This window comes from Citrus clementina, unplaced genomic scaffold, assembly GCF_000493195.1.
Source record: "Citrus clementina cultivar Clemenules unplaced genomic scaffold, Citrus_clementina_v1.0 scaffold_3, whole genome shotgun sequence".
NCBI lineage: Eukaryota > Viridiplantae > Streptophyta > Magnoliopsida > Sapindales > Rutaceae > Citrus > Citrus x clementina.
In genome coordinates, this window is record NW_006262339.1 from 1694606 (window position 1) to 1716864 (window position 22259).

The 22259-nt window shown below is 34.4% G+C and overlaps 2 protein-coding genes and 1 non-coding gene across 6 annotated transcripts; 2 read left to right on the plus strand and 1 right to left on the minus strand.

Annotated features, from left to right (window-relative positions):
• The first annotated feature begins 1437 nt into the window (after positions 1–1437).
• On the plus strand, positions 1438–4133 carry LOC18048557 (ubiquitin-conjugating enzyme E2 4). 2 transcript variants are annotated; one of them, XM_024189641.1, is made up of 6 exons: positions 1438–1588; positions 1704–1783; positions 2234–2348; positions 2467–2519; positions 2694–2822; positions 3792–4133. In XM_024189641.1, exons 1-6 carry the CDS (start codon positions 1545–1547, stop codon positions 3923–3925), a joined length of 555 nt encoding a protein of 184 aa, XP_024045409.1. In that variant the 5' UTR covers positions 1438–1544; the 3' UTR covers positions 3926–4133. The 2 variants fall into 2 exon arrangements, 1 of the variants encoding a protein (XP_024045409.1); XR_002906710.1 differs by having other exon boundaries at positions 1453–1588; positions 2694–3670; positions 3792–3847.
• Positions 4134–4419: 286 nt separating this feature from the next.
• Positions 4420–4491, plus strand: TRNAT-UGU. The gene has a single exon. It is a non-coding gene; the product is annotated as a tRNA-Thr (tRNA).
• A 6725-nt stretch (positions 4492–11216) lies between these two features.
• On the minus strand, positions 11217–15505 carry LOC18048558. 3 transcript variants are annotated; one of them, XM_024189877.1, is made up of 3 exons: positions 15068–15180; positions 12343–14444; positions 11217–12261 (listed from the first exon to the last, which is right to left on the minus strand). In XM_024189877.1, exons 2-3 carry the CDS (start codon positions 14372–14374, stop codon positions 11384–11386), a joined length of 2910 nt encoding a protein of 969 aa, XP_024045645.1. In that variant the 5' UTR covers positions 14375–14444; positions 15068–15180; the 3' UTR covers positions 11217–11383. The 3 variants fall into 3 exon arrangements, with proteins under 3 accessions (XP_024045645.1, XP_024045644.1, XP_024045643.1); XM_024189876.1 differs by lacking the exon at positions 15068–15180 and adding an exon at positions 15490–15505 and having other exon boundaries at positions 11217–14444; XM_024189875.1 differs by having other exon boundaries at positions 11217–14444.
• Positions 15506–22259: the final 6754 nt, after the last annotated feature.

The following is a 22259-nucleotide window of genomic DNA, read 5'->3' on the forward strand; positions in this document are numbered from 1 at the left end:
AAGTAGTATTACAAACAATGAATTTGGTATAAAATTAAAAAAAAAATGAAGTTAAAGTAAATTATTAATAGTTTTACCTTGTAAAGGTAAAATAGTTAATTTAAACTTATGCCATAGCAATATTTATAATCAAATATTATAAGAGAATCTAGGTCACAAAAAATGTAAATTAAAATAGATTTGATTAATTAGTTCTCTAAAGCTTTTTTTATTTGAAATTTTTTTAAAAATAATGTGCACATTTTTGTAATTATTTTTTTAAAAAATGATGGGTTTACAAAAACTATGGGGTGGAGATATCATCACTCATTATTTTTTCCTATTATTTTAATTATTACAATGTGTTTTAACCACAGTTCTCCAAGAGTATAATAAGTTAAATAGATTAATGAAAATACGATTATCAATGTGTTTATCAAAAATGTAATTGATAATTCATTTTAAAATGATGCTTTATTACAAAAAAAATGGTAAATTATATAGTAGAAGAGTCGGCATATAAAATTTCACACCCATAAATATTAGTAGAAAGAACAAAAAACTTATAAATTAAAAAAAGAAAAAGAAAGAAACACTACTTTAATTGATGAATGTTACAATTATATTTGATAGATGGATCTATAGACTTAATTAGACAACCTTTCCTTTTTTATTTTTTTATTATTTTGATTTGTAGTTATGCATTTTTGTTTCCTTTCTTTTTTTTTTTACTGTGATGTCAATATCACATGTTTGTTATTAAATTCTCAATTTAAATTAAAAAAGGTAGACACCTATTATTTTGTTTCACTTTCTAAGTTAAGTATATAGCCACCTAATCATTTTTCCTTGGAACAACTTATGTCACGGAAAACCAAATTGGAATATATGAGGAACCCAAACCTTAAGCTTGCTGTCATATGTTCACTTTTACAATGTGAAAAATACATACTAAAAGACTTTTAATTTCACATCAACATAATTTGCATACTCTAATTCATCCTCATAAATAAATATGGACACCCAAATCTTTAAGGCTTGTCCTAACATATAAAGAACCCATAACATTTAAGAATTAGGCACGTTTATCCCTTTTAATTTTCTTAAAAAATTTTGAAATATCAAATGTACCAACCATGTGTACTTAAAGCCCAAACTTAAGGCATATGTGTATATACTTCTAAGATGTCATGTGTCTATATATAGATACGTCATACACGTACATTAAGACAGTCTACGTCATACATGTAGATTAAGACAGTCTCTGTAATCTTATTTTGTCGTCAGAGTAGGTTCAGACAGAATACGATAATTACTAACTAGTACTTACAGAGTCGGAAATTATCAAAAGTTGCCTCTTATGGTAAATTAAAAAAAGAAAGGATAAAACTAGAAAGTTACTGCGTTTTTTTACTGTCGCCGGCTTAAATGTGGTCAGACATATATATCTGAATATTCGTAATTACGCTCTTTTCTTGTCTGAACACCTTTTGCTTGTCTTTGTTTCTCAAGGAGGAAAACCCAAATTTTCATCTCTCTCTTTCACCAAATTCCCAAAAAATAAAATGTCTTCTCCAAGCAAACGCCGAGAAATGGATTTGATGAAATTGTAATTTTTCTGAATTCATATGAATAAAATTTTTTTCTTTTTTCTGTGCTTAGTCTAATTTTATTTTTTTTTTTTGGGTTTTTTTGGTTTCGTGGGTTTGATTGATGTGAACTAGGATGATGAGTGACTATAAGGTGGAGATGATCAATGATGGCATGCAAGAGTTCTATGTGGAATTCAATGGACCAAAAGAGAGTAAATTCATCAACGCCGCCTTTTCTTCATTTTTCTTCTTTTATCATCTGTTTGTAACTTTTTTATGGTTAATTTTACTGTATTTGATGTTTTAATCTCTGGGTTTTTCTCATATCTTGAGTTTATTGTTTTTATAACTTTGTTTTGCATATATAGATATTATATTAATCCTGAATACATTAGCAAACAACATGATTTTTTCTTTTCTTATCTTCTTAAGTTATTCAAATTTTTGGCCGGTGATATATGCTACTTTTTTTTTTCCCTTTTATCTATAGTTGAATGTTATCTACCTTAGTTATTTCAATAACTAATGAAATGAGCTGCAACTTTCTTGTTCACTGAGAAAAATCAGTGACAACCGAAATACCTTGTGAACGATTTTTGCTTTTGAACACAAAATATGCATTTTTTTTTTAATACAAAGTAACTTCATGTGGAATGCAACAGGTTCTTATCAGGGAGGTGTGTGGAAGATAAGGGTGGAACTGCCTGATGCTTATCCCTATAAATCTCCATCTATTGGCTTTGTCAATAAGATATATCACCCAAATGTTGATGAATTGTGAGTTTATTTTATAATTTTCACTTAAATGTTGGTGTTGTTTTATGAATTTGTATAGAAAAAACTTTTGATAAGTTGGTTTGAAGCCTTTCATTCTTTTGTTGTTGTTGAGTTTCAGGTCCGGTTCAGTTTGCTTAGATGTTATTAATCAAACCTGGAGCCCCATGTTTGGTAAACCTTCCATTTTATTCCCTTCCACGCATGTAACTATTTGCCAAATGTTGCAGAGTTCCTATAATTAATTTATTTCTTTTAACTATTGTTTCTCACTTGGTTGTTAATTAGTGTTGCCTGTCAGAAATTGGCCACCAATTTTCTCTTTCTTTTCCTTAAATGCCTTTGCAGATTTGGTTAATGTGTTTGAAGTATTTCTTCCTCAACTTCTCTTGTATCCTAACCCATCCGATCCATTGAATGGAGAAGCTGCTGCCCTGATGATGCGTGATCGAACAGCCTATGACCAAAGAGTGAAAGGCAATAATCCTTCTCAATCATATGTGCCATAGCTACTTACACCTTCTCAAGTAGTAACCGTATTGAAATCGGATGCTTTATTCTGTATTCTCTACCTTTTATGGCTACTTCATGTAGGAGTTTAGTGGTAGTGACTCATTATATTCTCATTTGTTACTAATTTGTTATATGAAACTAACTAAGAAAGCCATGAGCGTGGGAGGTTGGCAAATTGAAATTACTATATATGTGGGATAAAACAACTTACCTTTTAAATTTTTGATCTTTTCAACATTACTTAGGAGGTTTGAAGTACTTTAGTTCTAGTCTTGTTTTCTGAACAATCAAGCTAGATGTGGTAGTTACAGCCCCTAATTGAGCTGCAAATAGAGGGAATTTGATTGGATGGTTGCAGTTTTCTGGTCTTGATAGTTTTTTCAAGAATTTCCCTTGCTGCTTGAGGAACCATGCCTTGTTGTATTTCTTTGTCAAGCTGGTGGAATGTGTATATAGCTCAAGGGCCAGCAGTGGGAGAGATTATTAGTTTCCATGCAAGTAGATTGTACCACCTAACCAGTTGGAGTTCATGAACCTCAATGGCCTAATGCGGATGCCTAAATCGCAATCATAGCCATTGTTTTGCAGCTGTACTCCCTTGTTTTTTCTGTGCGGCTACAAATCTTGGTTCTGGGATTTGGAGAGTGTTAGGAAGACATGATTTTACAGGGAATTTTTTTTCATTGGTCCATGGCATCTGTATTTAGTTGGAAAACATAGATGCCAGTGAGTATGACCTGAAATTGGAAATCCAATGAACTTTTCTTGCATGAGGTCCAATTTGACTTTGAGTATTACCATGCCATTCTGAAGTAAGCTTACACAGAATGTAAAGATGTGTTTCACTTTTGATTGATTTTCTGTATTCTTCAATTTGCCCTACATCCTTCAGTGAAGTCATTCATTTGTTGTTTGCATGATTTGATTTTCCAGAGTTTTGTGAGAAGTATGCAAAGCCAGAAGACATCGGTGGAGCCACAGAGGAAAAATCAAGTGACGACGAGGAGTTGAGTGAAGATGAATATGCCTCCAGTGATGAGGCAGTCGCTGGCCAACCTGATCCTTAGGTTAAAAAAAAAATGAATTAGTTGTCCGTCTGTACATTAAATTTCAGCTCCTGGAAAATGGCACCAGAACAAAAACTGAAGGGCATTTGAAAAATTTCCTGCTCCTCCTGTCTTTATTTTCCATGGATGATGTGTAAATTAATCAACTGTATCTTAATGTTTGAAATTCATTTACTGTTGGGACTTGAAACGTTCTTGATTTTGCTGTTGCTGTGCGTGTTGATATGAATGCCTATTCCTATTTTCTTAAATTTCTTACATTTCATCCACTGTTACTAACTTTAGCCATGTTAAATCAATTTTCCCAACTTTAATATTTTTTGCTCCCAAATACAATTTTTTAACCTACCCTTTTTTATCTATTTGCTGAAGACAGCAATTGAAATAGACGGATCTCAACGCTGTAGCAGCTACTGATTAAATGTAAAGTGGGTGACCTGTGAAAATGCTTGCAACTAATCAATCCATTCACAAAGTGAAAGTCGAAACAGGCCGCCCTTATAGCTCAGTGGTAGAGCGTCAGTCTTGTAAACTGAAGGTCCATAGTTCGATCCTGCGTGAGGGCAGCCAACTGCTTTTAACGTCCGGATAAAAAAAAGATTCTTAGAATTTTTTAGATAAAAACGCAATTCTTCTATTTGAATCAAGTAGGTCCCCGAGTAATCATAATATCGGCATCCTTAGGGCTCGTTTGGTATTGTTTCTGAATTTGTATTTTTTGAGAATAAAAATGAAAATAAAATTAGTATTTTACAGTTGTTGTATTTCGAATTTAAATATACATCTAGTATTATTTTCTGTATCCTATATTTTAAAACTGAAAACAGTAATATGTGTTTGGTAGACACAGTTGAAAATGATAAAACAAAAAATATGCGTTTAGTAATATTTTTTTCAAAAATAATTTTTACTAAGTATTTACATTATATTTGTAGTCATAAAATAATTTTTTAATAATAAACAAATTTATTATTAAAAAATTACATGATGATAAAATTTTAGAATTAACATTAATTAAAAAAAAGTTTGATAATAAACTGAAAGCATGCATGGTATGAACTAGAGTTAGTACAATTTAACTTGAAACTTGCTCGTGCAAAATTATTTTATATAGCATTTGCAGTTTCAATTTCCAATTCCAAGGATCTGATTCAATGCTCCCAAACACAGCAATAAATGTAAATCCAATTACACATCTTCTTGGAAGAACTTTTTCTGAAATATGTGCCAATTTTATTTTTTTTTAGAATATTCATTCTAAAAACACATTAGACACAGAATTAGAAGTTGTTTAACTGCTTTCCAGAAACAATATTTGCGCTGCCAAAAGAAAAAAAAAAAAACTACTTCACATTGACTCACCAATCCACTCCTCCACTTTCAATCATAAATTCCACAATATCAATAATCATCAGCACTAGTAGGAAAATTACATTACACGTTCAGCAACTCACATAACAAAGATTCCCAAGCAAATTAAAACCCAATGAATGCCAAATTTGATTGTACGCAATCCAAAGATTTGTTGTATATACAACAAAACACTTAACTGCAACTGCATCGAAGAAGGAGAGTGTCATTCTTATTGTTATCCTCTGTTTGTATATCCAAAATTCATGGCCCCGACGCTTACTTCCTCCAATTCATTTCTGCTCAATACAACACCCCGTTCAAGACTCATCGTCAAGAACCCAAGATTCAGTGTGTTTGCCAAGAAAGCTGGACCGTTCCCTCCATTCATTTGGAACTGGGCAGGTCGGCGTTCGTATTTTGTGGCAACGGCCACGACGGAGAGAGAACGACACACCAAAGGATAGCCACGGTAGAGACGAAGTTGCAGCGGCGGCAGAGAAAATGTTGTTGGAGGGAGAAAAGGAGAAAGCACTGCTGCCGTGACTAGATCGAGGATGGCCGTGGGGGGGGGGGGTTGACCAGATCGAGAACGATGAGAGGGGGTAAAGGGTTGCTGCCGAAGAGAATGAGTTTTGTTTCTTAATCTATTTGTGAGTTTAGTTTGTAATATTTAGGAAACATGTTAAACACGTTTTCATGTTTGTAGTTATAACACTGGATCTGAATTTGTTATTTTGTGATTTGTTTTTTGAATCCATCTCACCAAACATATATTACGTTTGTATTATGAAAATAAAAATGAAAACAATGGGTAAAAAACGCTACCAAACGGGCCCTTAATTTCTGATAAATTTCTGACGAAAGTTGACTGAAGTGGTAGTACAACACGACCGCGCAGTCCAAAACCAAGGCGCGACATTTGCTCAGCAGACTTTTTAAAACTAACAACCATTATCATTTGGCTTTTATGAACGAGTTTTAATTTCTCAAACATAACTTACAGTTATTATTGTTATTTTTATTTTTAAAACCATCTACAGGGGTTTGGTAGGAGTAAGGATTACAATTTTTTTTATTGGGATGAGATTCTGTAGGATCTCATTTCATTTAGAACGGAATTAAGACATATTTTTATCTTAGAAAAAAATAAAAAGATGAGAATAAGAATTTTTTTATTTTATTTCATTTGTATATACGAGATATGATTGGGATTGACAAATCTCGTCTCATCTCATCCCATTACCTGTGGATGTTCTTTGAACACTCAAATCATCTAACACTATCGAAGAATAAGGGATAATATTTGAAGCAAAAAAATACCATTCGCTTGTGGATGCTCTTTGAACACTCAAATCATCTAACACTACCAAAGAAGGAGGGACAATATTTGAAGCAAACAAATATCATTCGCTAATTCGATTGATAACCGTATTGTTGAAACATATTAATATCTAGACGGGATATTGAAATTAGATAGTTTTTGGTTAAACAACAATACGATGGCAAGTATCATCAATACCACTAGCAAAGTATTGGTGGCTTGATTATGTTTGCTCCTCAATTCGAGTTGCAGGAAAGTTATCTTTGTTGGGAGAACCTGTGTCTCCCAGTTCAAGCGAGGACTTCTAATATGAGTTATGGTACATGTTTAAAGGTGTCTCCCACAGTTAGGACCCTCCCCAAGATATCTTGTGGTTAAGATAAAAAAAAAAAAAAATACCACCAGCATCAAATACTGGTAACTCAAAAGACATCGCATTATTTCAATTTTTTTTTTAAAAAAAAAGAAAGAGACAAATTCAACCACATATAAAAGTCAAACAAATAGAAAATAAGATGATAAAAGCGGCGTGTCCCCATTGGTTTCACTGACAAAGGGCCGGTTGGTTTCACCCATAAATAGAGGCAATGACTTCTTGGTAGAGACAACTATTTAGCAGCAATACAGCACGGCACACAGGTAAGGTGTTTTATAGTTAGGTTCATTGAAAACGATTTGAATTTTGAACCACGGCAGCAATTGAAAACGATTTGAATTTTGAGTTCCAAAGAAAATTGGACAGCTTGAGACCAACATATGCTGAGTGGAAATATTGTTCCATCAAATGTTTATTTAATTTAACAGACAAGCTTCAATAGGACAAATTAAGTCCCAATGTCACCTCCACAGCAGCATAAGCTGCAGTTTCCCACCAAAACACAAGCTAATCACCAATGCAGTCTCATCAGCAAAAATGAAGAAACTAAAAATTCATCTTCCACAGATCAGTGAAACTTTGCCAAGTACTACAAAAATATTCGAGCCATTGTCGTATGAACAATGAAGCTTCAATTATTACTTTGGGCACTGCACGGCATTCTCCCAAAAATTCAAACATAGAAGTGCGGTTATTCTTTTTCAAGCTCGAGCACAATAGCACAGCTCATCATCACAACTTATTGAGGATGACTTCAACATAAATTGAATGGAAACAAAGAAGTGGTCCCCAAGTTCCTTGGAGCTTTCCAAATAACCAGCTCTTGCAAGTGCTTCACCAACTACAGAAGCAATGTGAACACAGACAATCACTCAACAATTAGCAAGAGTCAACAACAGGGTTAGATTTGTTTGGAGATAAAGAATCAGTTCAGTGTCTCAGTAACTCTTTTAACTAGTTCTTTTGAAAATTTTGAGCTGAAAATTTCTTTCTTTATCTCGTAATTTTCAACTCACAGTGCATGATTGAAAGTTAATAGTTTATTTTTCTTGCAGGGGGTTTTTGCTTTGGGGTTGAAAAAAAAATGGAGCTTTCTTACTGTTTTTAACGTTCTGAAAAACCAATCTTTATCAAGCAGACAAGTTAAACTTTGAAGTTGAAAAAATGAAGCTCGTTCAGATTTGAAGGTATTTTTTTTGAGCTTCTTGCTTTTATTTTTACGTGAATTTGAGGTGTGTGGCTTTATTAGGGTGCTATGGATAAAAGTAGTTGCAGACCTCAATTTGTATATTGAAGATTTTTAATGGAAGGCTTGCACATGAAAACTACTGCTACCTGAAAGAGAAGACCATCAAGACTTGTAAAGCCATCAAGACTCATCCAGCCAGGACTCCATCAAGATTACTTCAAGACACCATCCAGGTTCCATAAAAGATGTCAAGACAGGGGCCATGGTAATCTACTGCTCCAGCAGACATCACAATTTATGTCACAGCAAATGCGAGAAGCCATTAGGAATATAAATCATTGCATATGCTACCTACTCAGTTCTCAGGTGTTCAATAAACATCCACCATCAAATAAAGTTGGTTTTTTGCAGATGAGGAGGTGATGATGCCAAATGTGACGGTTCCAAAACTAACATGCCCACCTCCACCCTCACCCTCGAAGAAAACAAAATTTAGGTGTACTTGTGTAACTCCTCCTATTTGTCCAACAACAAGCATCCATGCACATTATGCAAGCCATGCCCTAGGTTCTCTTTAAGACAAACATACCTTTGAAATCGCAAGAGCTCCATAATCAGTTGAAGATACTTATGCAGTCATCGGGCGAGCCAGCATACTCTGAAGCCTCCATCATAGTCACCAAATGAATTGCTTATCTTCCCATGTTCTGGCAACGTTCGAATTCTTACTCCAGAATTCACTAGAGAACAGAGATAAAAACCCACTTGATCATCAATAACTCTTCTTCATAGCCTATCCACGACGCTTTAAAAGAAAGCCTGGATCAACTTAAATAAATGAGTTACCGGCTTTTCATAACTTGCGGAGTCCATGCATCATATCTGCTGTTAGTGCAAACTTTTTAATATACTCTCAGGCGCACGAGTCTTTAGATAGAGATTGCTTGAAATTAGAAAGTGTAATTTAAATCTAAATCGATATTAATGCTAACTTAGTTGAACAAATTAAGTTTTAAGAGAAATTAAGTTAATTAATTTTAAAAAGTAATTAAAACAAGGGAGAATGCAATACGATAAAAATTATCAATGTTCCATTATCTAATTATTATTAATCCCAAGTTGAGAAGAACAGCTCAAAATCAATTTATGTCATCTTATAGATATAACGATTAAGCCCAATAAATTAAATCTAACGTAAGTTCTTTTTTGCTTCAAATTAGGATTTCTAACCATTATATGTATCCTATTGGAAAACAAAGAACCAAAGTTTTCTAAGTATTCTATGTATCCAATTATTGAAAAATATATAATCAAAGATAATCACATTAGTCATTATGCTACCTAGCTAAGATTTAATCAAATAATCTCTTAACTATCAAGAATACATGATATTAAAGATGAAAAGATAATTATTCAACCAATCATTTGAAATAAGAACTATAATCATCAAAGAACATATGTACGGAATTAACTAAATAAAAGATAATTATTTTATTAAAAAATATTTTATTTGTATAAGAAAATTAGTCAGGCATACTTAAATCGAGAGCAATAAAATAAATAAAGCCAACCACAAAAAAGTTCGAACGACATTGCTGCTACTCTTTCTCTTCTGCTTCTTTTTTCTGCATCTCGCTAGACATACTTGAATCGAGAGCAATAAAGTAAATAGAACCAACTATGAAAAGGTTGGAACGACATTGCTGCTACTCTTTCTCTTCTGCTTCTTTTTTCCGCATCTCTCAGCCTGTATCTCAATTATGCAGCTTGCTTGTCTTTTTATAATACACATGACAGCCTATTAAGCTTATATTCTTCATTGATTTCTGATTACAATTTTGTAAGCCAAGCCACTGACTTTAAGTTGTAAAAGGCTCAAATCCTTTTTTTTTTTTTTTTGAATTCTCTGTTTCCTCTTCTTCACGTGGCAATAATGGTAAGAGATAATGCTTTAATTGGAAAATATTAATCTCCGAATATTCAATTCTGGATCTTTTATGCACCTTTGTTTTCCAATCTTCAATTATTTCCCGGTTCATAAATAATTTAATTAATTAAAAATAACAGATAAAAATAGTTAATAAATATATCATTAATGATAAAATATGTATATATTATATGCTCTGTCATCTACAAATGTGAGAAAAAAATTTTCTGATTGGGAAAACAAAATGAAATAGATACGGAGCTTAAAAGCTAATTTATATAACGGAGATTTGAGGAACCGAACCTGGCAAGAAGCCTCACGACAAGTCTCCAATGTCGATACTTATGACATGACTCAATTTTCGCCCAAGAATGCAGCAAACAATAGCATCTGAGAGAATGAGCCGGTGAGAGTTATATCTATTAGGTATATTGAAAACTTCCATTCCTATGGGATACCTACAGCATGATTTGAATCAAAAGTCCCTTTAATCCACAAATATCCTCTCAATTCAGCCTCCACAATCAACCCATGAACTCCTCCACCATGGAAATAGAATAGCTTAGTATAGAAATATATCAAACCCACTCTTAATACACCTACAATAGCAATTAATGACTTGAGACAACTCAAATGCAAGCATCAACTATCACGAGTAAACCATTCTTATTTAATAGAAAATGAAATACAATGGACAAAACACATGCATACAGCCAAGCACATGCATGCAGATGTACACGCACAAGAGTGAACATCGTAAAGTGGTACTTTTTCAATTACAGTCTAAATTCGAAACACAGTTTAACTTATTTTTGAGTCTGGAGGATTCAGATTATTTCAACTTTTTATTATTTATTAGTTGTATAGAGAACTTTTTGAATTCCCATTAGCAAGGGACTTCAGTAACGAAAAAGCCTTCAACACTGCCCAGTATACTTTCCAAAGATTTTTACGAGTACATTTTATTAATATAGAAGTACGTTTCTTTGGTCAGCAAAGGAAGACTGGAAACTTTCAAAATTGGTTTCTACCTGCACCTACAGTGCCATTTGAAAAATTCAGAAACCAATCAACAGAAAGTTAGCTCAAATTGATAACCAATGGTGTAATTAAGTTGGTGCAAATTCATATGATTGATATCAACGTAACAGAAAAAGAATGAATTCAAAATGTAGGGGCTTCTCATTCAGAGAGGAAAATGGTACGAAAATTCCTCTGAATTGTTTACAGCAGTCTTATTTGTAAACTTTGTATAATTCTAATGTGAATTTTGCTAAAAAGAAATATCGAATCTATGGTGAAGTATGAATTTGAACATTTGCAAGAAGCCGGGTGAGTTTGCTTAGGGTTTCACGAGCAGCTATGGTGTCTGGATGATCCTCACCAGAAATTGAAGTTCTAATAAAAACAGCCTTCCTAATTAGATCATCCCCCATGTCAAATTGCCCTCCTCTTAGCATTAACTTGGCCCTAGTTTCAAGGACTGTGGCTCTTGTTAGAGCTAATTCCTGCCAGAGGGATGGATTCAACTGCGCATTAGTCTGGACGGGCCGCCAACAAAGTGATTTGTCCAACAATTTTTCAACTGGGGTAACTAATGCATGGTCCGCTGCTTCCAGAGCATTGGTGCATAGACGCAGGAGTTCTAAAGCAGCACTACACCGAGAAAACGTAATGAATGTCCTGATTGCAAGAGGCAAAACCACCTCTTTAACAAGGTATAACAACTCTGACACTTTGAGCTCGACAACTTTTAGGTCATTACCAAACCCAAATAGCAAGAAACATGCTGTCCATATATGTCCTGAATGATGGGTTATAGATCCACGGCTGATGACAGCTTGAACCATGGCATGAGCAACACCAGTAACTCCTCTTTTGCGAGCATAAAGCTTCACAAGCTCGTTGAAATGGATGTACCCTTGCCTGGTACTACTTCTGGCAATGTTGAATCTCAACAACATGGAAGATGCTTCCGCTTCTGATCTCTTGGTGTATGAGGAAGTAAATCCACAAGTTAAAGACAGTAATAATTTCCTCCACAAGTGGGTACCCTTGTGCTTCTCAGGTATCTTGTGAGCAGCAAGGGCTAATAGGGAAACCGGAATAGCAGCGGGTGCAAACCACCCACCAGCAAGCACCATTCTAGTTGCCAGGCTCCTCGGCCCATCTGCATGATCAAATATTGAGAAACAAACCTCGAAGAGTTGAAATAGGAAAGTGTTTCTTCTCAATGAATGAGATTCCCTACCATTCCAAGACAAGTCCCTCAACGGCATTCTGTTAATGGTATCCAAGAGCCTGCTAGGATTTATGGGTAGCTCAGACAAAATGGCACCCACAACTGCAAGGCCCATGGTTAACCTCCCAACTTTCTCCTCAATCACCCTGAGTGCATCGACTTCTGTGATTGGGTAGTCCTTTACACTTCCCTGCATTAAAGACATTGCCTCAACCCCAGACAAGTAAGAGAGCTTTAAAGGTTCCAAGTTCATCACGCGAGGAAGGCGCGTGGAGATTATAATGTGGGTCTCTCCACCAAAACGGGGAAGAAGATCCATTACAAGTTTGTCATCCCACCAATCCTTTTCACTCTCTAAATTATCAATGATCACCAAAAATGGTATGTTTCTCATGAGTTCTTTACGAACTCTGCAAATGGCAGCCTCTTCTTGCTCTTCAAAGCTTTTTATCCTGCTTTTATCTGAGCAATTTTCGATCCCCACATCAACGTCTAAAAATGACCAGAGATTCAGATAGTTCTGTCTGATATACCTGCTTTCCCCTCCCACCCATAAAACCATCTTGTATCTCTGGTGATATCTATAGGCAAATTCCAGAAGAAGTTCTGTTTTTCCAATTCCTGAGTCTCCCGTCACACAAGCAATACCCTTGCCATACAAAATCTTTGTTGATCTTTTTCTCCTTGGGTACCGTCCACTGCTTTTCGTCTTTTGCCTTTGAGGAGCTTCTGTACTCTGCATCTCAATCTCCTTTTCTGATTCCTTCCATACCACAGGTTCTTTACCTTTCCTGCTGCCACCCTCCCATTGTCGTTCCTTGCGTCTTTCCTCCAATGAAGCGCTCTTACTCCACCCGATTCTCAAATTCTTTCTCCTGGTTCTAGCCTTTAGTTCAAAATAATCTCTCTCTGAATCTCCAGTAATATCGCCAAAAAGTATAAATTCTAGCTCAGATAATTCTTTCTTCCTGCCGATAAAATTTTCATTTCGAGGGAAAGGGAATTCCTCTTTATCTACCTTCTCTCTCCACTTGGTCAACCGCTCAACAACACTTCTTCTTCCTAGCTTCATAGCTAATAGTGTGACAGCTCTCAGTATACAATCTCTGCAGTTACCTTCCTGAGCTTCTAGTTTCCATTCATCAACGCGAGAGAGGCCATTAACAGCTTCCTTCCATTCCTTTTCCAATCCTCCGTACAAAACCCAAAGCTCACCCCCATTTTTTTCCCACAGCTCTCCCCTCTTCTCTACTATATCCCTGACAAGGCAATCACCTGGACTCAAATCAAAAAATATTGGAACTAAATTCTTCTTGCCTGAAAAATATCGTAGCTCCTCAATGCTATATGGATTCCTGAAAGACTTTCTTGTGAGGATCACAACTCCAAAAGACGAAATATCCATAGCTCTTTCTACAATAGCATGTTTCCGAGAGTTTCTACATCTTGCCCTGTCAGATACAAAACAACTCATCCCTTGAACTTCCAACTCTGCACGAAGCCAATTAGCAAACCTCATTAAAGAGGGTTTGCACCCATGCAGACCTATGAAAACATCACAACTCCTCAGTCTGTTACAGGAAAGAGAAACAGAGACAGGGGTATACGACATGCCATAGCTTCTACCATGCTTTCTATGATTCTCTCTTAGCCCTGCATAACCATTATCATGGGCAAGGCTGTAACTAGATATATTGCTGTTAGAGACGCCAGCTGGGGAAGATACACGACCAAACTTCTGGAAATCACTAGCAGTACATGCAGCAGCAGCCGCGGAAATGTCTGACGTAGTAAATCTGACATTTGCAATAGATTCGGGCTCCGGAATCCCCGAACTGGAACTAAGTGGATCAGCACTTAAATGAATGCCATCACACCGAGCATCAGAACGTGCTGATTCAGAGAGTTGACATGTAGGTGATCTAGGAGAGAAGAAAGGTGATTGATTTGCTGAAAGGAACACCGACGATGATGATGACATATTTCTTGAAGTCGTGACAGGTACTGACCCAAACCTCAAGCTGTCTTCTCCTATATCCATATTTACAAAATTTCCTGCCTCCCAAAGAAATTAAATCTGATGCATAGATTCCAGAATAGTGGAAGCCATACTGAAAATAGAGAGAGTAGCATTAATTAGTAACGAAACTCCCTACAAATAGAAAATAACGGAAAGTTCCAGTAAAAAGTGAAAGTTTATCCATAATGATCAGTATCAACAGTTACAAAAGTGGCATTGTCATTCTAGTAACAAATTCCACTATGACTACAAAGGGAAGCATTATCACATTTTATCCTTAGCAAGAATGAAAAATCAATATACAGTTACGCATCTATATAAGCCATAAGGAGCAAAGTTGGGGAACCTGAAAATTAACTGATATGGCTTAACAATACTGCAAAAAAGGGAAATTGCAGGAATGACAAAAAGTTCTTATTTATGGAAGCATTACAAATTCAGAAATCTATAAAGCAATAATGCGGAGAAATTTGTGCAACTATTATGCTCGTAAGATCCACAGAACCTAATTCAAATAAGTCATAAACATTAAAAACCATGAAACACATATACTAAACTTGAACTAAAACACTGTAACTGCCATATCTTAAGCATAAGCACAGAGCATTACACAGATCTAAAGAAGCTATTCACCATACAAAGAATGCTGAAGAACATCTCAATACAACAGAAAAAACATAACATTCCAACGATAATTCAGATCTGAGAACTTACGAGGCTTCAAATCTTAAAAATGGTAGCATAGATTCAAAGTTTGCTTCTAAATTAATCAACCCAGTTGCTTTAAACCAATGATAAACCGAAAAATAATTCAAATTTCGACGAAAAAAATCAAATCTTTGGAGTGCCCTTTGCAGTCAGTACATTGAACTTAACCAAACTGCAAAACAAGAAATGATTTTGTCAAAACATATAATTACCAAAAACAAATATCAGAAACTCAAAACTTTTGAGCTTTAAAGTTATGGAAATGAGAGTCTCTAAAACAGTGGACTTGGAAGTGAATAAAATTTTACCATTTAGAGATAGATTTGATAGAGACCGCTGTTTCAAATTTCAACTTTCAAAAGAGACCAGACAAAGCCACGATTTTTATGGATTCAATTTTCAATCAATGTCAAAAAAAAATAGCTAACCTTCTAAAGAAAAAATTCCCCCCCAAGAAAAAAAAAATCTAAGGCTTCAAACTTCAAATCCCACGAGCTGGCTTTTGGAAAACAGAAAACTCACGCACTTGTGATGAGAGTGAAAACACTCCTTTGTTTTTCTTTATTTTGTTATCTAAGAAAACAAAAACAATATATATATATATATATATTTTCTTGTTTTAGCTTCTCTCTCTAGATTTTGTGAACATTATTCTAAGAATTGAAAGAAAATGATGGGACCCAAAGGAACGGATCTGACGAGGTATGGGGTTTGGCATTTGGTAGGCTCACTAGACACTGGTCACTCCACTCCAGTGGACAAAACACAGTTACCCTTTTTACAACAGTTTGAAAAATACTTTAGAGATAATTGCACTTTCGGACTTTGGATTCACATCGATACGTTTGGTTTTTTGTCACTGTTCCTGTGGGTGGGGGTGTTGTTGTTTTTAAAGTGTATTCTCTGTTGATGCCCATTGGCTAACATAACTAACTACATGGGTTTCTGGTTTTACTCTTTCTAAGAAGATTTCTTGCAAGTACATTTTCTTATGTCACACCACATCATCCATCATAAATATAAATTGTAATAATTAAAATGATTTATAAATCTTTTTTTTTCTGTTATATTATGGTAAATTTGAAAAGTACTATAATGGGGTATTATGGAGTTCAAAGATTAAAAGGGAATGATTAAGTGCATACATATATTCTCTTTCCCGTTTCGAATAAGCATTGAGCTAAACATATTGGATGCAATTGAGAAGTATGATGGTTCCTATCATTACAGTGTGCCAAATCCTGAGTGCTCAGCTGGGAAAATGATCGTGCACGGCTGATTGAATGAAGAATGAAACATCTGAATCTCGTTTTTGCTTGACAATTTTTGTTGAGGATTCACCAAATCTCATTGTCAATAAATTATATTGGATTCTACCTTTCTCAAACACAATCAGTATTTGGTATGATTATCTTTTAAAGCTGCGTTGGATAATTACAACTCATGGTTTACAGGTTCTTAAGCCACAACACCATAATACTAACTGGAAACTTTATTAACTTGATTGTTCAACAACCAAATAATAAATTAAGGGTTATATATCTTCTCTTAATGGGCATATAATTGACATGAACATCACTATTTCCATCCATAACATTGATCTAATTAATTAGAGGGCCGAAGCTCACACATTATTATTCTTTTTTCCCTCCATGAACAATCATTGGAGTCAATAATGTACCAACCAAACTGCAACGAAGTTGACTTAAAATGATTTCTTGGATTGGCTGTTTGAACATCAGTCCAAAACACCCTTTTGTTAGCACATGCTTTCATGTGATGCCACGCAGCTCAAAATTTTTACGGCTCTGATGCATTCACACTTAAAAACGTTTTGCATGCAACTGCAATCAATGGCTTTCGACATTACAAACGACACACACTTGTTCCTTAGCAGTTATTATACTGATTTGAGTCATTGAGCGAGAAGTTTCCGAAGAAGCCAGTTTTAAATGCATTCCCATTTCCCGCACCAACAGCTGTACATTTTCTTGTCCCCTCATTTTGCTGACAAAAACTTCCAGAGTACGAGTATGTAAAAGCCTTAACAAAAACAAATACTAAATTTTTTTAAAGGATTGTGATTCAGTGTTGAATTTATTTTCTGTTAAATAAAAATTCATTAATTAAAACATATTTTGTGTTTTATTTCTTTATTTTTTATTTAACAGTTATTAATTTAGTACTCAGTCAAAATTGAACTCAACATTATTAACCCACCAACAAGCCCAGATTTTGGTTTCTTTTATTTACGTCATATCTACACAACTTTAACTGGGGGTCTGTGAATGGGAAATTTAAAGGGTCAGTGACTCAGTCGGCATTCAGTAATACCCAGCTTGCAAATTGAGGCGGTGGGGGCCGGCGGGGGGGGGGGGGGGGGCGGGGGGCACGAGGAAGAAAATTGTCAGCACCATTAGTTTGATGGATCGACGTCTAAGCATTGATTTGACATTTGCCTACTTTTGAGCAACAAGAAGTCGTGGGCCCGACCCGGTAACCATTAATAATGTAGAAAATATTTTTCAAAATTACCAAGTTCGTTCATCAAATCGGGAATTTGGTTGGGATACAAGTCGGGTTTCATGATAATTAAAATGTAATCCAATGAGAGAAAATTAACAGGCTGTATAATAATATAATCAATTCCCCGGACTTAGATTTGAAATCTCAATTTTAAGATTAAGCGTTCTGCCGTAAGCGCGCGTGAGGAAAGTTTATCTGGAAAGGTGTTTGTCCCAGGCAAGGTCTCCGACCGCCTCATTATTAGGCCCATTACCAGGAAGCTGCCTTAACCGGTAGCCGCCTAGGTTCATTTTTCATAGGGATGGCAAAAATACCTACAGGGACGGGTATCTTTGAAGATTTTTTTCATTCAGGGAGAATACGAGAATAATTTTATATTTAATTTTTTTTTCGGGGAGAGGACGGGGAAATTTTTTTACTCAACTTTTTATTCGGGGAGGGGACGGGGATGAGGTGGAATCCCCATCCCCTACCCATTTCCCCATTTTAATTTTTAATTTTATTTTTATTTTTAAAATTACTAATAAATAAATAACAAAATTATAAATATTGTTAAAAATAATAAATATCAAAATAGTTGTATATTGGGAAAGTGGTCACCCTTTGCCGGGAATTAGTTGAAGAGTATTAATTGAAGTTTTCACCAACTGTTTATTGCTTTGATTATACTGGTAGTAGTTCTTCTACTGGATCTACAGGGGATTCTTATAAGAAAGCAACCAAATGGATGACAGGTTTTGATGATTATGTAAACAATGGAGATTGTGCAGTTGTTGTAGATGAATTAGATTCATATTTGGATGAGAAAGTTATACCTCGGATGGAAGATTTTAATATTTTGAGTTGGTGGAAGACAAATGCTAATAGGTATCCTACAGTAGCTCGAATTGCTAGAGATATTTTGGCAATTCTAATTACAACAGTTGCTTCTGAATCAGCTTTTAACACTAGTGGTAGAGTTGTGAGCCCATACCATAACAAACTTCATCCAAGCACATTGGAGGCCTTAATGTGCTGTCAAAGTTGGTTATGAGCTTACAATAGCGGTATGAGTTTATTTTAATATGATTAATTTAAAATAAAAAAAAATGTATTAGACTTTTAGTTATTCGGGGACCGGGGACCTTCGGGTATCCCCTGTTATTATTCGGGGAGGGGATGGGGATTGTTTCAAGCAATTCTGACGGGGATGAGGAGGGGACGGGGACATATGCAAAATATCGGGGATGGGTATGGGAAGATTGGTCCCCTCCCCTCCCATCCCCTCCCCATTGCCATCCCTAATTTTTCATTGTTATATATAAAATAATAATAATAATAATATTCTTTTCTTTTTCGAAATATAATAATAATAAAGTTTCGTAAAAGGAAATTACAGGAGATGATACAAACAATTCTTGCATGAGAACAACCTCCATCTCAAATGACACAGCCAAAATATGGTATGAGCTACGTACAGTCTTGCAATCTCTAGGAATAGCTCTTGCAACAGGATACTCTTACCTTTGAAATAAGCTTAAATGTCTGATATCATCCACGTAATTTTTCAATACGCTCCCCCATTAAAGACACGAGGTCTAGCAAAAAGCTCAGCTTCTTATTTACTCGAATCTCACTAATGTAAGTAATAATAATAATAATAATTAATAAGCATCTTCATTAGAGCCTGTGCTCTCCTTTATTATTATTTTTTTTTTTTTTGAAAAAAGACTATTAGCGTCCAATATTTGGAGAAACGAACATAAAAGTCTTACAAGTTTTTAAAATAGACATATAATTTCATTTTCAGTTTCATTTATTTTAACTAAAAAATGGGTAATATTGCATATATACATAAATATACACAGTATTTACAAGAAAGGAAGTGGAAAATTTTTCAAAATCGTCTTCTTCCCTAAAATCACAGCAGTTGTTGCTCTAAAATTTAACAAAATTTAAGAATTATATATCTTTTTTAAAACACTAAAAAATTCTAAGTACCTTTTTTTTAAACGACTGAAAACTAACCATCTTTTTCCCCCCTTTCTTTTTCACCCTTTGTTTGGAGAATTAGTTTTGCCTACTACAAAATTGCTGTTCTTAAAATATGGATTTCATCATTGCCCAATTGAAGCATCCCAGCTAAGCAGGCAATTTGGGACATTGTTATATATATAATGTGGCAGCTTTTGATTGGTTCTTCTTAACTAACAAATATAATTTAATTTATAACCTTGAATGTGAATTATTTGATCCTTGACAGGTGGATTTTGTGATAAGAAAATGAAATTGAACATGTTACATTGCTTCGAACGTTGTGTTATTGATAAGGACAAAGCTTAAAACGCTAGGCCTTATCTGTTTAGCCATTATTATATTCAAAGGAGGGCTTACTAAGTTCTAATTAGCATTGTGTTATAGCAAATATCGATTGAGCAATTTTAAAAGTCTGAGCTTTTCTGCGAGCAAAAGCATCCCTGAAGAGAAACACTTTTAGACTTCTGGAGTTCAAATCCAATTCAATTTTTTTTTTCTTTTTTCTTTTTTCAATATTACAATATAATTTTGTAGTTGTCTTTAAAAGAGTGTTGAGATCCTTCACAACGTTGTTACGTTGAAGTTCAACCCACAAGTAATCTTCTTTGTTGGAGCCATCGTAAAAATCCAGCTATATTCTCACAATACTAATTAACCATCCAAAAACAAGCATTGAATTTTCAATAAGGTGTTAGCCTAACATAAATTAAATGAATATTGAATTATATGAATATTATTACTACGGTGATGCGGCTATCTATCTAAGCAATGACCAAATCATTGAAATGTGGTCTCTTTGACCTCTAATATTAGGCGAGCAAATTGAAAAATGAATAGCCGCCAAAGCAGAGTTGACGCCAATTTAGACCCCTTTCTATTTAATTGACCTTTAAAACTCATTGTGTTAATGTGTACAGATAAAACTGTAGAAACTTTGACCGCCGGCTCCATCCCTATCAAAATTTGCACGATCCCATCGTAAGAAATGATCCAAAAATTATGAATCTGGTTGTCGTATTTTGAATATGCAATCGAGATGTGGAGTTTAAACGTTGGGTTCTTTATATCACTATTATTAAAATATCAAAATGATCATTTCATTATTGGTCCGGCGATAACAGACAATCAATGTCTCCCATTTTGTTACCAATCCTTTTTTTATTTTTCCCCTAAAAACTCTCATTAAAAGGGTAAAGAAGTCAATAACTAATATCACAAACTTTCATTAAAAAAGTAAAAAAGTTAAGGAAAATATTTGGTGTAGAGAAACACGCGAGAAAGACGAGAGCAACAATGAATAAAAGGGTAGAGAGAGAGAGAAAAAAAAATTACTTGTATTACAAAACCATAACAGATATAGGAAAGACTGACTCAATTCAAATATTTTTATAATTGTGGGAACTTAAACTAACTCTCATAATATTTTTTGTGAAAGTTCAAACCCTTGCTCTTACACTACATATTATGAGTGTAATGATTCTCCCACTAACTCAAAAACCCATTAGTGTCATAAAAACAATACTTAAGAAAATCTGTCAAATCCTACTTAAAATTATGCCTAACAACATAAATTCTAACTATATTCACTACAAATCCCTCGTCACGGAGAAGAAAACAATTATATCAAACATTGATTGAAGCAATGAATATTGACAGTATATAATGAAATCAAATTATTAATTCTTTGTCGTACCAAATCCTTTGTATTCTCCTTGCTATATGTTAATGATATGAGGCCAAATATACTTGGAACGCCCACAACTAATTAGAATTTTATTCGTATTCTGTTAGATAGAATTAAATTTGATTTTTTTTCTTAAACCAATCATAATTAAAATTTTTAGATATTATTGCATTAGTCCCTGTGGCTTCGCCCATGCATAAGTGAACATAAAATTTACACAATGTGCCACCTAGACGATTGGCATGGAGATTCATTACGAAGGGAAAGACATAAATCTTACTTGTATTGGGCGCAGACTTGAAGTTGTTACCTCTATTAATATTTCACAATGAAAATATTGATTAATTATTTATTAAGTAAGAAAATTATAAAATAATGTACTATATAATAGAAAAGATTTATAAAAAATTATTTCGCAATGAAAAATAGTAATTTGTTGAGATTTACTATTTTTAATTTATCTTAATATAACAATAATAAATAATACAAAATATTTTAGTTAATAGCAATATAAAAATGTATTTTGTAATAGTATAATGAATATTGTTGCAATAATAAATATTTAATTATTTTATAATTAAGAAAAAATTCAATTTTCACATTTAATGATTTTTTGTTTGATTAATTAAATATTTCATAAACAATTTCAAGAATAAATTATCGTTACAATCCAATCGGATCATAAACCACACCAAACGGATGGCAACACTGAATAGTCGAACATTGGTGTACCAAAGGCACCCATCAAATTTTTTGGACTCTCGTTCTTCATCGGCTATCAAGCTTGACCTTAGATGTAAGCCCAAAATGTTTTTGGACTTCAGCCCATGACTAAGGTAGGCCGAAATGAGAGAAAGCCTACTCCAGTTTAATCGTGGGTTGGTCGTGATAAACTTGGCCTCAATCATATGTGAGAAAGTGACAGGGTTCAATGGATAATATTTAAAATTTGCTAAGAGACCAGGTCTCATT